We start from the raw sequence: 13899 nt of genomic DNA, 5'->3' as shown, positions 1-13899 counted from the left end.
TTTACATTTCTACAGCAAGCAATTTACACTTTTACATCTAAATTCCTATAATACACATTTAGTTATTATTTCTTTCTTAAATATCTTTTTCTATTCTCTTTATCAATATACTAAAATATTTTCCCCCAAACATTTTTACAATATTGTTCGCCTTGTTAGGAGTCTATCATTGTAACCACTTGCTGTTATCAGGTGCCAAGTTGTAGATCTGATCTTTAAGGTGATCCATTTATTTTACTTCCAGGTCTTCCATCTAAGAAATATTGATAATTTCTACTCTGAAAGAGGGGATCTCTGATCCATGCAGTTTAACCTACTTGTCATTTTTTAAACACAGCTTGTTTCTCCCCACCTGATTTTGCATATACTGCTATTTCTATCTGGGAAACTATCTGTAGCACGTACACACACACACACACACACACACACACACACACACACACGCACACACCATATTCTCTGAAGATTGGACTAAGTTATTTATTAAGTTCCTAACAGTGAGGGGAGGAAATTATTTTTATTTTTTAAATATATTTTTATTGATTCCAGAGAGGAAGGAAGAGAGAGATAGAAACATCAATGATGAGAGAGAATCATTGATTGGCTGCCTCCTGCACACCCCCTACTGGGGATTGAGCCCGCAACCTGGGTATGTGCCCTTGACTGGACCCTTCACTCCACAGGCTGATGCTCTCTATCCATTGAGCCAAACCAACTAGGGCTGGGAAATTATTTTAATAGCCCCCCAAACATACATTATATCAGAAGTAACATGATTACACAAACCTGGAACAAACGTAATGTAGAATATTTGGTTCCTTCTACTGCAGTGCCTGGTACATCTGGTACATAAGAGCTGCATAATATATTGTGGCTATAAGAATTATTAATTTGGTCCTGTACTTATATGCCTCTTAAAATTATAGTAGGCTTGAGGATATCAAATTTGCTGAATCCATAAGTCTGCATTCTCACTATGTTCTCTAGTTTGTTTAGGAAATTACATTAACCATGCTATAATCATGCACATCTTTCAATTACTCCTGCAAAAAATACAAAAACAAAAAACTCACTTATATATTACCTCCCTTGAAAAACATGTCAAACTTACTAAGAATATATTTTAATACTTTAAGTATGTTATATAAATATTTAGATAAAAGTAATAGTACTGTGGAATTTTTGAATTATGGCAAGAAAATTCATTATTCAAGTAAAATTCTACCAATATTTATATTTCATTTTATAGATAAGTACTTAAAAGTAATTCTTATTCATATGATTCTTTTATGATGCTTAAAAAATAATTAAGTGAAATACATAATTAAAATATAGAATATTTTAGAGTGTTTTGTAAAAGTTATTTTACTTTTTATCATTTCAAACTGAACTTAATATATTGTGTTTACCTATTAGCTTTCCAATCTTTGAAAATCCGTATCCCATGGACATACACGAATCACCAGTTACGTGCACAGCGTACTTTGCTGATTGCCCACCAGATTTGATACTAGTACTCTACGCTATAGGAGTCAAGCATAAAAAACAAGGATACAGTAATAAGGTAAAAGTAACAATTAAAAATAAATTATCTTGAATTCATATCATGTGATCACAATTTTTTGTTATATTATTTTCAGAATTTCCATAAAAAGACTTGAAAAATTCTCTTGAGATTACAAGCTGGAATCAATAAAAGACATAACCTCTGGAATTCAAATTTCCTAAATGCTACATAGCTTTAAACCTACAGAAATTTAAACTTATATTTTATATATACATATATACACTTATCTATTATATATATATACTTATCTAATATATATATGTATATATACATATATAGTATATATAGTATATATAGTATATATTTAAAGAACAGATTTGGGTTATAAGATGTAACTTTTAGTTATTTTGGGTGAAGGATTATGTTTTAAGAAATTTAAGTCTACTCTTCCTACTTAATCATTTTTTATCAATCAGTGATTAACAAGACATAATTATCAAAAGTCATTTGTTAAATAACTTTCTGGAATTTCATCTACAGGATTCAAATACTTACAATTGTAGTAGACCACCTATTATGTTTTCTATTATTTGTACAGGTTTTTTGGGGTAGACAACTCGAGGAGGGCACAATTTACATTGTATTCCGTGTTAAATGGCATCAAAATAGTTTGGCAGTACACAGATTACATGGCAAATGTAACAACACTATATTTTTATAATTGAAAATATTTCGACTTTTTAATCTTTGTTAAAAATCCATATTTTTAAAGGTGATGGAATTATACATTTGGAATTATACATTTGAGTGAAAGAATTAAAAGATAGCTACATACATCATCCTCCATTACTTTATAGCTACTGACTTATAAGGAAATATTTTATTTTAAAATATTTTCACTTAAAATGTATAAGTTATTCAAATTTTAAAAGTAAACATAAATTTTTCCTGGATAATATGTTTAGGAGTGGCCAATCACTGGAGGAGCTTGGAACCTTGGGACACAGACATATCCAGAAATTATTATTACTGGGTAAGTGGGATGTGATTTTAAATTTATCAATTTATTATCAAATATATTTCATTGAATTTTTACAGTTTCTCATAATTATGCTCTAGGCAGATTGACTGTTCAAGTAAAAGTAAAATGCTATCCAAAGACTATAACATTGGTGGAAGATAGAATGAAACCACTGAAAACGTAGACATACCACAAAAATAATTAAGTGTAGATTGTAAGGGTAGGAAAAGTAAAAGAAAGAAAAATTACGAGAGACTAATCAAGGAAGAATTCCTGTGGAAATCAGATTATTAGCTTTAGAAAGGCCCTTAAAAATATCTCTTAGTTCTTTCTAAGTCATTGTTCTATAGTCCAACCAGGTAGTTATATAAAGTATGCTTCAAAATTTATAACACCAGAAATGTTGCCATTTTCTGTAGCAGCCTACTAAATGCTCTAATATTCAGAATGAAAATAGAGACATAGCAACAGATAAAGATGAGATTTAAAAGATAATAAGGTGTTCTGCTTATGGGATAGTAAAGTAGATGTACTTTTCCCTATTCTTCCCACTGAATACAACTAAAAACCCTGAATATTATATATTAAACAAACATAGTATGGCTCGAAAAGATGGGGAGTCAGACTGGCAAGGCTCCCCAGTTCTAAGGAATGACATGGTGGTAAGTTTCCTGGGTTTTCTTTTTGCCTTATATATTCCAGAATTGGAGCTGAAGAAGCTGGCAACCTAGATCTGCCAGTGGTCACAAACAAACAAACAAACAAACCAAACACCAACAAAAGCTAGTTCTCTCTAGCCAAAGGATGAGCAAAGGGATAGCCTATTGATACAGAAAACTTTTAGAAAATAATCTCTCTACTCCAGCTAATTGTCACCCTAACTCACTCAAGCAAAGGCAGACTGGGGAGCCTAGATTTTCAACCTCATTAGGCTTCAGCTTCCTCCTGAGAGGAGGAGTATCATTTTCTGACACTGAACTAAGGCTGAGTAGGAATCTGGGACTTTTAACTCTGCTTGCTGGTGATGAAACCCATCATCTGTGGGGTTACAGGAGTCATGTGGGAGGCCAAAATTTTCACCACTTGCCGGGGTCCAGCCCCAGCGGGTCCAGGGGTTCCCAAAGGTGTAGACGGAGTCGGCGAAGAAGGAAAGACTCGGAGACAGTGTTCAGTTAATCAGCAGCCTAGCCAGGATCTCTAGCCAGGATCTCCAGCCAAGTTCTGTTCAGGATCTCCAGCGAAGTTCTGGTTAGGATCTCCAGCCAGGTTCTGTCCAGGCTCTCCAGCCAGGTTCAGTCACCAGGTTCTAGTCAGGTTCTCTTGGCAATTTCTGTAGTCAGGTTCAGTCCAGGATCTTTTGCCATGTTCTCTCCAGCAAAGTTCTTCTGTCTGTAGGTTCTGTCTGTAGGTTCTCTCTTCTTAGTTCTGTCACTTTCTGTCTTGTTACATCTGTATTTATACCAGTTGATTCAATCCTATCAATCTCTATTACAAAGGTTAGGGCGTTTCTTATCTCCAATCCAAGGAGTACAGATTATGTAGCTTAAGCATGATTGTTCGTAGTTAAAGTGATTAATTACCCACCTGGCACTTAGTTGAGGGGTTTTATTCCCTCCCTAACTTCAGGGGAAAATCCCTACCTGGGGAAACAACCTTTCTCAGAGAGGAGACCTTGCTTAAAACACATGGTGCCAAGAAGGTGAGCAAACATATTAAGAACAGTATGCCATATATGCCAGGTCCCTTAAAACAGCAAGCATGGACCGGCTCCCGGCAACCACTGCTAAGCAATAATGAGCCACATGTCCTCTATTTTTGTGTCAGTGGAAATCCAGTGAATAAGGAGAAAACAGGACTAAAAATGTATATAAGGAAATGATTACTGAAATCTTTCCAAATTTGGCAGAAGACATGAACCTATAGACTCCAGAAACTGAATGAACCACAAGAAACCACAAGTCACATCATAGTCAAACCTCTGAACATTACACTAAGAAAAAAATATGAAAACAGCAAGAGAAATGACTATAGGCCAAAATTCTGTAGTCACCCTATGAATGATGGTGAAGTTCTCATCAGAAACTGTAGAGGCCAGAAGGAAAACTAAATTTCAAATGCTGCTAGAAAAAAAGTGGCAACCCAAAATGCTATACCCAACAAATTATCATTCAGGAAGGAAGGAAATATCAACAGTTTCTCAGAAGGAAACAGTTTGTCAGCATCAGACCTACCCTAAAAAAGTAGCTAGAGGAAGTTCTCTAAGCAGAAAGCAAATGATAAAAGAAGGAACCCTGGAATATCAAGAAGGAAGGAAAAACACAGTAAGCAAAAATATGGGTAAATACAATAGCTTTTTTTTCTCTTGACTTTTAAAAATTATATTTTATGGTTGAATAAATATTATAGTTACATTGTCTGATGGTCTGATGTAATTCTACATATGTAGAGGGGAAATCTTTAAGACAATTATAAATAGATGATAAAGTAATGTAAAGGAAGGTGGGGGTTTTATACTCCCCTCAAAATGGTAATATGACACCAGTTGATTGTGATAAGTTGTTATACTTTAAGCAACCATTAAAAACCAATGCAAACAGATAGACTGAAAAACACTGACACACCAAAATGGATGATTAAAATAATTCAGTTAACCCATAGGCAGGCAGGAAAAAAACATGAAAGGAAAAAAAAAGGCAAACTGAAGTCCTAACTTACCCATGATTAATTTTAAGTTTAAATGCTCTAAATATACCAATTCAAATTCATAGATTGGCAGAGAGGATTAAAAATTATGACCCAACTTCATGCTATTTACAATACAGTCACTTCAAATATAACAGTATGGGCAGGTTGAGAGAAAAGGAATTGAAAAAATACTCTATAAAATAATTATGGAGAGTGACATCAGCAAGATATCAGGATAGCCCTAGACCTTGTTTCCCCATGGAGACACTGACATAACAACAATATGTGGTCCAAAAGTTTTTATGAAGACTTGAGAAACCAGTAAAAAGTTGTAGTGCCCAGGCAAACTCAAAGCCAAGTTCAGCCACATTGAAATGGGTTAAAATAGCCATTTAATTTTATTTCAACTATGTCAGCTTCTCCACAAAATTGGTACAGCTTGTGTCCAGGAGGAAAGCCCAGCTTGCACCTTCTCTCATCAGAAGGAAAAAGAGAAGTAGAATGTATACGCAATATTCCTGCTTTTCAGGGGTTTTCCCAAGAGATTAGTTTCTGTCTCACCTGAGTCTGAGTACTGATGGAACTTGGTTCCCTGGGGGCTTCAGAGAGCAAAGAGCTCAGTGTTTGTTGAAGTCTCCCCCTCCCCCAAACTTTCAATACTGAAGATAGACAATAGAGGGAGCATGAGACTACAAGCTCCTGAAGAAAACCAGCAAACTTCTCTAATTGGGAATATAAACACAAGTCCATAGAAGACCCATCCCCATTAAAGATTTGAGAGTCCCAAAGATTTCTACCTAAGCTGATTGGAAAAGTGTTGTAATGTACCCTGCAAATCACACAAGGACGCCTCAAGAAGTCGAATTAAGGAGTCACATTTATTGCAAATCCAGGACTACATGGGGGCATTTTGTTCTCTCAAATCTCGTAGTAATTACCTAGCCCCAACACCAGGTTTATATAGTCAAAAATCACAAAAATCAATAGATTACATCTCAGGGTTTGGAATGAGGAACCTGGTTTGCAAAAAAGCAGTTTACAGAAGCAGAATTGAGCAAGTTAGTTATAGTTTTGGGTCTCCGGATCACTGAATCAACGGAAACACATTGCCTGGAGCCATGGGTCTTGGGACCACTGAGTCAACAGAAACACGTTATCTGGAGCCACTGAGGCAATTTAGAGTAACTGTGCAGTCCTGGTCTTGGGACCACTGCGTCAACCGGAACGCATTATCTGTAGCCACTGAGGCAATTTAGGATAATCGTGCTGTCCTGGTTCCCAGGTACAGAAGAATGTGCTTTCTAAAACTAGTAAGATCACAATCAATGGGGTATTCAAACCACCAACAACGGAGCATTCAATCGATTGGGATAGCATATATAAGTTCAGAAAATCAAAGTAACTTTTCTATTGTTAAACAAAGCAAATAAGTACAGAAGCCAAACAGCAGGGTTAAAGTTAAACTACAGTTTCTACCTGAGATAATTGCTACCAAACTTCAAAAGGTCTTCTCCTGTACAAAGCCAGTTCATAAGAGGAGGCTGTATTTTCAAACTACAAATTCCCAACAAGAAATCAGGCACACAAAGAAAAAGGGAGATGTGGCCCAATCAAGGGACAAAATAAACATACAGAAACTGACCCTCAAGAAAGAGAGATCTGTGTCCTGGCTAGTGTTTCTCAGTGGTTAGAGCATCAGCCCTGACACTGAAGGGCATTGGATTTGATTCCTGATCAAGGGTAGTACCTGGGTTGTAGATTCATTCCTGGGTCCCAGTTGGGGCACATGCAGGAGGCAACCAATTGATGTGTCTCTCTCACACTGATGTTTCAGTGTCCCTCCCTCCCTCCCTCTCTTCTCTCCCCTTTCTCCCTCACTTCCACTTTATCTAAAAGCAATAGAAAAATATCCTCAGGTAAAGATTAATAACAACAACAAAAAGAAATAGAGATATATGAATTACCTGACAAATAATTTTATAAAAATAATTATTTTTATAAAGCTCAGTGCACTACAAGAGAACACAGATAAACAGCTAACTGAAATTTTAAAAAATAAGGCATGAGTGAAATGGGAATATAAACAAAGAGAAACTATAAAAAGAATGAAAAAAAGTCTGAAGCACAAGAATATAATAATTGAATTGAAAAATTTACTAGAAGGGATCAACTTCAGACTTAATCAGAAGAAAGAAACAGTGAACTAGAAAATAGCTAATATGAAATTATTGAGTCAGAAGAAAAAAGGAAAAAAAGGATGAAAAATGTTATGTCTGATAAGGGGTTAATATCAAAAGTATGTGAAGAACGCATAGAATTCAACATTTAAAAGATCAAATTAAAAAATGGGCAGAGCCCTGACTGGTTTGGCTCAGTAGATAGAGCATCGGGCCTGCAGACTCAAGGGTCCCAGGTTTGATTCTGGTCAAGGGCATATACCTTAGTTGCGGGCACATACCCAGTGGGGAGTATGCAGGAGGCAGCTGATTGATGTTTCTCTCTCATCAATGTTTCTAACTATCCCTCTCCCTTCCTCTCTGTAAAAAAAATCAATAAAGATGCCAGCACTGCCGAAACTGGTTTGGCTCAGTAGATAGAGCGTTGGCCTGCGGACTGAAGGGTCCCAGGTTCGATTCCAGTCAAGGGCATTTACCTTGGTTGTGGGCACATCCCCAGTGCGGGGTGTGCAGGAGGCAGCTGATCGATGTTTCTCTCTCATCGATGTTTCTAACTCTCTATTCCTCTCCCTCCCTCTCTGTAAAAAATCAATAAAATATATATTTAAAAAAAATCAATGAAATATATTTTTTAAAAATGGGCAGAGGATCTAAATAGACATTTCTCTAGAGAGGACTGATAGATGGCCAACAGACACATGAAAAGATACTCAGCATTACTAATCATCAGATAAATGTAAATCCAAGCTACAATGAGATATCACCTCATATTGAGATATTGAGAAAAGGGAACCCTTGTGTACTTTTTGGTGGGAATTTAAATTAATGAGCTAATATGGACAACAGAATGTAGATTCTTCAGAAAATTAAAGCTAGAATTACCATATGGTCCTGGAATTTCACTTCTGGGTATTTATCCAAAGAAAATGAAAACAATTTGAAAAGATATATAGCACCCCTGTGTTCATTGCAGCATTATTTACAATAGCCAGGATATGGAAGCAACCTGGGTGTCTATCAACAGATGAATGAATAAAGAAGATGTAGCACATATATACAATGGAATATTACTCAGCCATAAAAAAGAATGAAATCTTGCCATTTGCAACAACATGGATGAACCTGGAGAATATTATCTTAAGTGAAATAAGTCAGGCAGAGAAAGACAGATACCATATGACTTCATTTATGGGAGGAATCTGAGGGTTGTTCCTAGATGCTCTTTAGCAGGTTGAAGAAGTTCCTGTTTCTAGTTTGTTGAGGGGTGTGTGTTTTGTTTTCATGAATGAATGGTAATTTTTGTCAAATGCTTTTTCTGCATTTATTGAGATGATCATCTGTCTTTTCTTTTTTAATCTTTTAGTATCATGAATTACAATATGATTTTTTTAAATGTTTCACTGGCTTTGAGTTCCTGGGAAAAATCCTACCTAGTTATGATGTATGATCTTTTTTATGTATTCCTTCACTTGGTTTGCTGATATTTTATTGAAAGTTTTTATGCCCATGCTTGAGGAATATTAATTTGTAATTTTCTTGTAATATTTTTTCCTGGTTTTGGTATCAGGATAAAACTGACCTCATAAAATGTGTTGGAAAGTATTTTATCCTATTTTATTTTCTTGGTAAGTTTTTATAGAATTGCTATTATTAACATATAATGATAAAAATCTAGTTAGGTTTAAGAATTTGATTTTTATAATTTGAAACTTTAATTTCGCCATGATATTCATTTCAAAATTATTTTAACATAATGAAAATTGCCCCAACTATCTTTTTTTATTGAGTGTAAACAATTTTATATTAAAAAATATTTTTTCCCATATATCCATTTTCATTGCTCTCTTATTACACACAAAATCTTCTTAGAGTAAAATCTAATTATTGTTCTTTCTTCAGTTTAAATTTTAATGTATTGTTTTAAATGTAAACCATTTTCTTGAGCTTATAAATGAATTAGTATACTCTAGTTTTCATTGGAACAGTATTTTTAATTGAACTTTAACAGTAACTCAAGTTTTATAGTTTTAAATAAATAAAAAAATGATTATTTTTATTTAATATACTTTAATTAATGCTAATTTATTTTTCATCTAGTCATGCAGATGGATCAATAAAATTTTGGGATGCTTCTGCAAGTAAGTTTTAAGTTTTTTTCCCCGTATAACAGGAAGCACTTGGGTAATATGTACTCATTAATTATTTGAATAATATTTCAGATACATTTTTAGCATAATTACATAGTTGTGTTACAAAAACTTATTTCCTATAGTATTATGGCAGTTTACCAGTAGAGTATCTCTACTGTGCATTACTTCCATAATATAAACAGACAGGACCGAAGTCACTCATTATTACCAACCATCCTATATAATAAAAGCCTAATATGCAAGTTGACTAAAGGGCAGACAACTGGTAGGTGGGGGGGCGGGCCTGGCGAGCAGGCAGCGCCAGGCCAGCCAAGGCTGGTGCCAGTAGGCAGAGGGAGGGGACTGCAATTGGGGGCAGTGGTGACTGCTGACCACCTCCCACAGAGGGAGGCCAGACTGCGGCTTAGGCTCACTTTCCACAGGAACCGGGCCTAAGCCATCAATCGGACATCCTCTGAGGGCTCATGGACTGCTAGAGAGTGCAGGCTGGGCTGAGGGACCCACCTCTCGAGTGCACAAATTTTCGTGCACCAGGCCTCTAGTCTACACTAATAAAAGAGAAAGATGCAAATTGACCATACCCCCAAACGCTTCCCATTGGCTAGTCAGCCGGATCTGCAAATTAACTGCCAACCAAGATGGCGGCCAGGAGCCAGGCAGCTGAAGCGAACAGGAGGCTTGCTTGCTCCAGTGACAGAGGAAGCCAAGGTTCCCCGCCTGCCGCTGCCCAGCTCTGAGCTCCGGATGCAACAATGTTTAATTATAGAAGCTAAACAAAGCCCAGATAACCTGCTTTCAGCAGCCGAGGCCTCAAGCTGGAGCTGGCCTCAGAGCTAAAGCTGGCTCTCAGCTCAGGTGACAGCCATAGAAGGTAAATAAATCCCAGAATAAAAAAAAAGAAAAAAGAAAAAAAGGAGAGGTTGGGAGCTTCAGTCACCCCCCGGCCTGAAAACGACCGTCAGCCCCTCATGCAGACTGACCAGGCACCCCAGTGGGGACCTCCACCCTAAAGGGAGTGTGGGCAGCCTAAAAACAGCCCTCAGCCCCTCACCCAGACTGGCCAGGCATCCCAGTGGGGACCGCCCCCAGAAGCCCCAGCAGCGGGTCTTGCCTTGGGGCCTGGGAGCCGCCCATCAGCAGGTCGGGGCTGCAAGGCTAGGCCCTCCCCCAGCAGGAAGTCTTGCCTTGAGGCCCAGGAAAAGCCCATCAGTGGGTCCTGGCTGCAAGGCAAGGCCCACCCCCAGAAGCCCCAGCTACTTTAAAAATAGAAGGATCTCCTTTTGAACCAATCTGTTTAGATTCGGGATTAGTAAACCAGTATGGAACTAATGAAATACAGTGATAGGAATTAGGAAGTGTGACACTGATGGTTCTGGGCATGTGAAGGTTGAGGGACAGAACGGTACACACGGTCTTCCCTTCAGTTCTGCTGGAGAGATGAGCTCTGAGGGCCGGAACTGCTCCATGCCCAGAGGAGGTGGGCGTGGTCAGTGGCTCTGTTTCAGAACTTCCTGCCAAGCAGAGAGCTTACCCGACCCACAGGAACCTTTTTACTCCAGAAAACAGAAACAGCCAGTTCCCAATGTGCATGGGGAAACCAGTGTACCCCCCTGTGCACAGTGTCCTGATGGAGTGATGGGGGAGGTGGGCGAGGGGAGCAGTGCAGAGTTGTTAGGCAGCTGGAGTGGGAGTGGAAATGCCATGAAATGTCCACAGTCCTGGCTGTGCCCATGGCCTGGGCGGCTCCTCCAGGCACTGGCTAAGGGATTAGGGCTGATTCTCTCGGGAAGGGAATATTCCATGGGTGAAAGATTTACAGGCTCAGGGTGGGCCGTGTGTTAGTTTGGGGCAAATCCCTCAGCATTCCTGCTGCCAAGCCCTCAAAGGAATGAGGCAGAGGCACCCCTCACCCCCAAGACCCCTTTGTGGACATTTTAGCATCTACATGATTTTTAATCCCTTCAGGGAGACTTTCTATCCTGCACTCCCATCCCATCCCACCCCACTGTTGCTGTTTGTCTGCCAGCTGGGTCGAGCATCAAGGAGAAAGGGGGTTAATACTCACTGAAAGACTACTGATCCTACCAGGAAACCAACTTATTTACTGTACTGTTGTAAATATCATACCCTTTATATCCTGTATGTTGGCTTCTTTTAAATAAATTGAAATGTCTTAGAAAAAAAGAAGAAAAAAAGGCAAGGCAGGGTGGGACCCAGAAGACCCAGAAGCTGCCTGATATGGTAGTAACTCTATCAGTAAGCACTCTGAAAGTCAGTGGCATAAATGCACCAATTAAAGGACAGATTATGAGGGTGAATCAAAAACAAAACCCACTGTAAATATAAAGACACATATAGATTAAAAGTAAATGAATTAAGCTGCAGCCTGTTTTGCTCAGTGGATAGAGCATTAGCCCATGGACTGAAGGGTCCCAGGTTCGATTCCAGTCAAGAGCATGTTCCTGAGTTGCTGGCTTGATCCCCAGTCCCTATCAAAGCATGTGCAGGAGGCAACCAATCAATGTGTCTCTCCCTTTCCCTTCACTCTCTCTAAAATTCAATGGAAAAATAACCTTGGGTGAAGATTAACAAAAACAAAGTAAATGGATTAAGTAACATTAAAGAGATTATAAGAAAAATATATTCCAAATTCTGTTAGTTGTATAATGGTTATGTTTAAATTATTAACATCTAAGAAATTGGGTGAAGAGTACATATAATATGCTGTAATATTTTATAGTTTTCTTAGATGTATGAGATTATTTCAAATTAAAATATTAAAAATAAAAATTAATAAAATATTAATTGAAATATATCTGCATTACATGAAAAATCTTCTAATTGCTTCTAGCATAACTTATTAAATTGCGCTAAAATTTACAAGGGTTCAATTAAAAATATCTTAATTCTAAATGATATAATAGAAAATACGTAATAGTGCAGTTATAAGCACTTATCTGAAAATAAAAATTTAAAGAAGTGAATTTAAAGAAGGGATTAGCCAAAGAAAATATATGCACAACCCATGGACACAGACAACAGTATGGTGATGGCCAGAGAGAAGTGGGGGGCAAGAGCTGGGTAGAGGGGGCAAAAGGGGGGAAATAGGGACATCCTATATAATAATAATGAAAGGCTAATATGCACATTGACTGAACGGCAGAATGACCGGTTGCTATGATGTGCACTGGCCACCAGGGGGCAGATGCTCAATGCAGGAGCTGCCCCCTGGTGGTCAGTGTACTTCCATATGGGAGTGCCACTCAGCCAGAAGCTGGCTCATGGCTGGCCAGCGCAGTGGTGGTGCCAGGAGCCTCTCCCACCTCCATGGCAGCATTAAGAATGTCCAACTAACGGTTTAGACCTGATCCCTTGGGGGCCTAAGCCTTTAGTTGGACATCCCCAAGGGCTCCCTGGCTGCTAGAAGGATGTCTGACTGCAAGCTTAGGCCTGATCCTCTAGAGAGTGGGCCTAAGTTGACAGGTGGACATCCCCCAAGGGGTCCTGTACTGTGAATGGGTGCAGGCTGGGCTGAGAGACTCCCCCCCCCGCCAGTGCACAAATTTTTGTGCACCGGGCCTCTAGTTATATTTATAAAAGGCAAACTACATTGGAAAATGTACCAAACTTTGTCAGATGAATTCTGTTCAAGGAATAGCCTTCACCTCCTAACTCTGTGGTTTGGAAAAGTGTTTTTATCCCACTAGTCTTCACTTTTCTTTTTAATTATTGTTGAAAGTATTACATATGAGTCTTCACTTTTCTTTATCTCTTGTTTACCAAGTTCTGTGAAAATAAAAATAAATTACTTGGTAAATGTAAAAAAAATTTTTTTAATTTGAGAAGTACATAATTTAAAAGAATAAGGTACTCTGCTCAACTGATGGGCATGTACATAAAGAAAGATATTTGAGACTTTATTATAACATACATACCTTTCAGAAAATGTAATCACTACAACAGATAAATGCACATATGTAACTACAGGGCAAACAACATAAGAACCTGAAAGGTAGTACAACCTCAATTTGTTATACAGAATGGGAGGTTTATTTGAGCCAGGTTGATCAAGGAAAGGTATTTTGATGGAGTAACGTTTAATATGAGTTTTGGAAGATTGTTAAGATTTGATAGTCAGGAATAGGAGTGTCTGAGGATGAGAAACAGCAAGATGTAGGTAACTATTTTAGAAATAAGGAATACAGGAGAGTTGTAGAAGGCTCCCAGACTGCGAGAGGGTGCAGGCCAGGCTGAGGGTCACTGAGTGCACGAATTTTGTGCACTGGTTCTCTGGTTAATTTTAAAAACAAATCTCCAATTTCATGGATGTCATTGAAGAAATATCACTTAGTTTGCCAA

At 38.0% G+C, this 13899-nt stretch overlaps 1 protein-coding gene across 6 annotated transcripts in view; it reads left to right on the top strand.

Moving 5' to 3' along the window:
• The window catches only part of STXBP5L (syntaxin binding protein 5L), a 232336-nt gene that overhangs the window by 92683 nt on the left and 125754 nt on the right, over positions 1–13899 (top strand). For all 6 annotated transcript variants that reach the window (XM_059687723.1, XM_059687722.1, XM_059687719.1 and 3 more), the window contains exons 12-14: positions 1417–1564; positions 2473–2540; positions 9488–9528. In XM_059687723.1, coding sequence (XP_059543706.1) covers positions 1417–1564; positions 2473–2540; positions 9488–9528 — 257 coding nt within the window. The remainder of the gene's footprint in view (positions 1–1416; positions 1565–2472; positions 2541–9487; positions 9529–13899) is intronic.

The sequence above is a fragment of the Myotis daubentonii genome, chromosome 3 (genome assembly GCF_963259705.1).
Source record: "Myotis daubentonii chromosome 3, mMyoDau2.1, whole genome shotgun sequence".
Taxonomy (NCBI): Eukaryota; Metazoa; Chordata; class Mammalia; order Chiroptera; family Vespertilionidae; genus Myotis; species Myotis daubentonii.
Note: the sequence above shows the minus strand (reverse complement) of the source record. Positions and strands in the feature narration are given on the sequence as shown.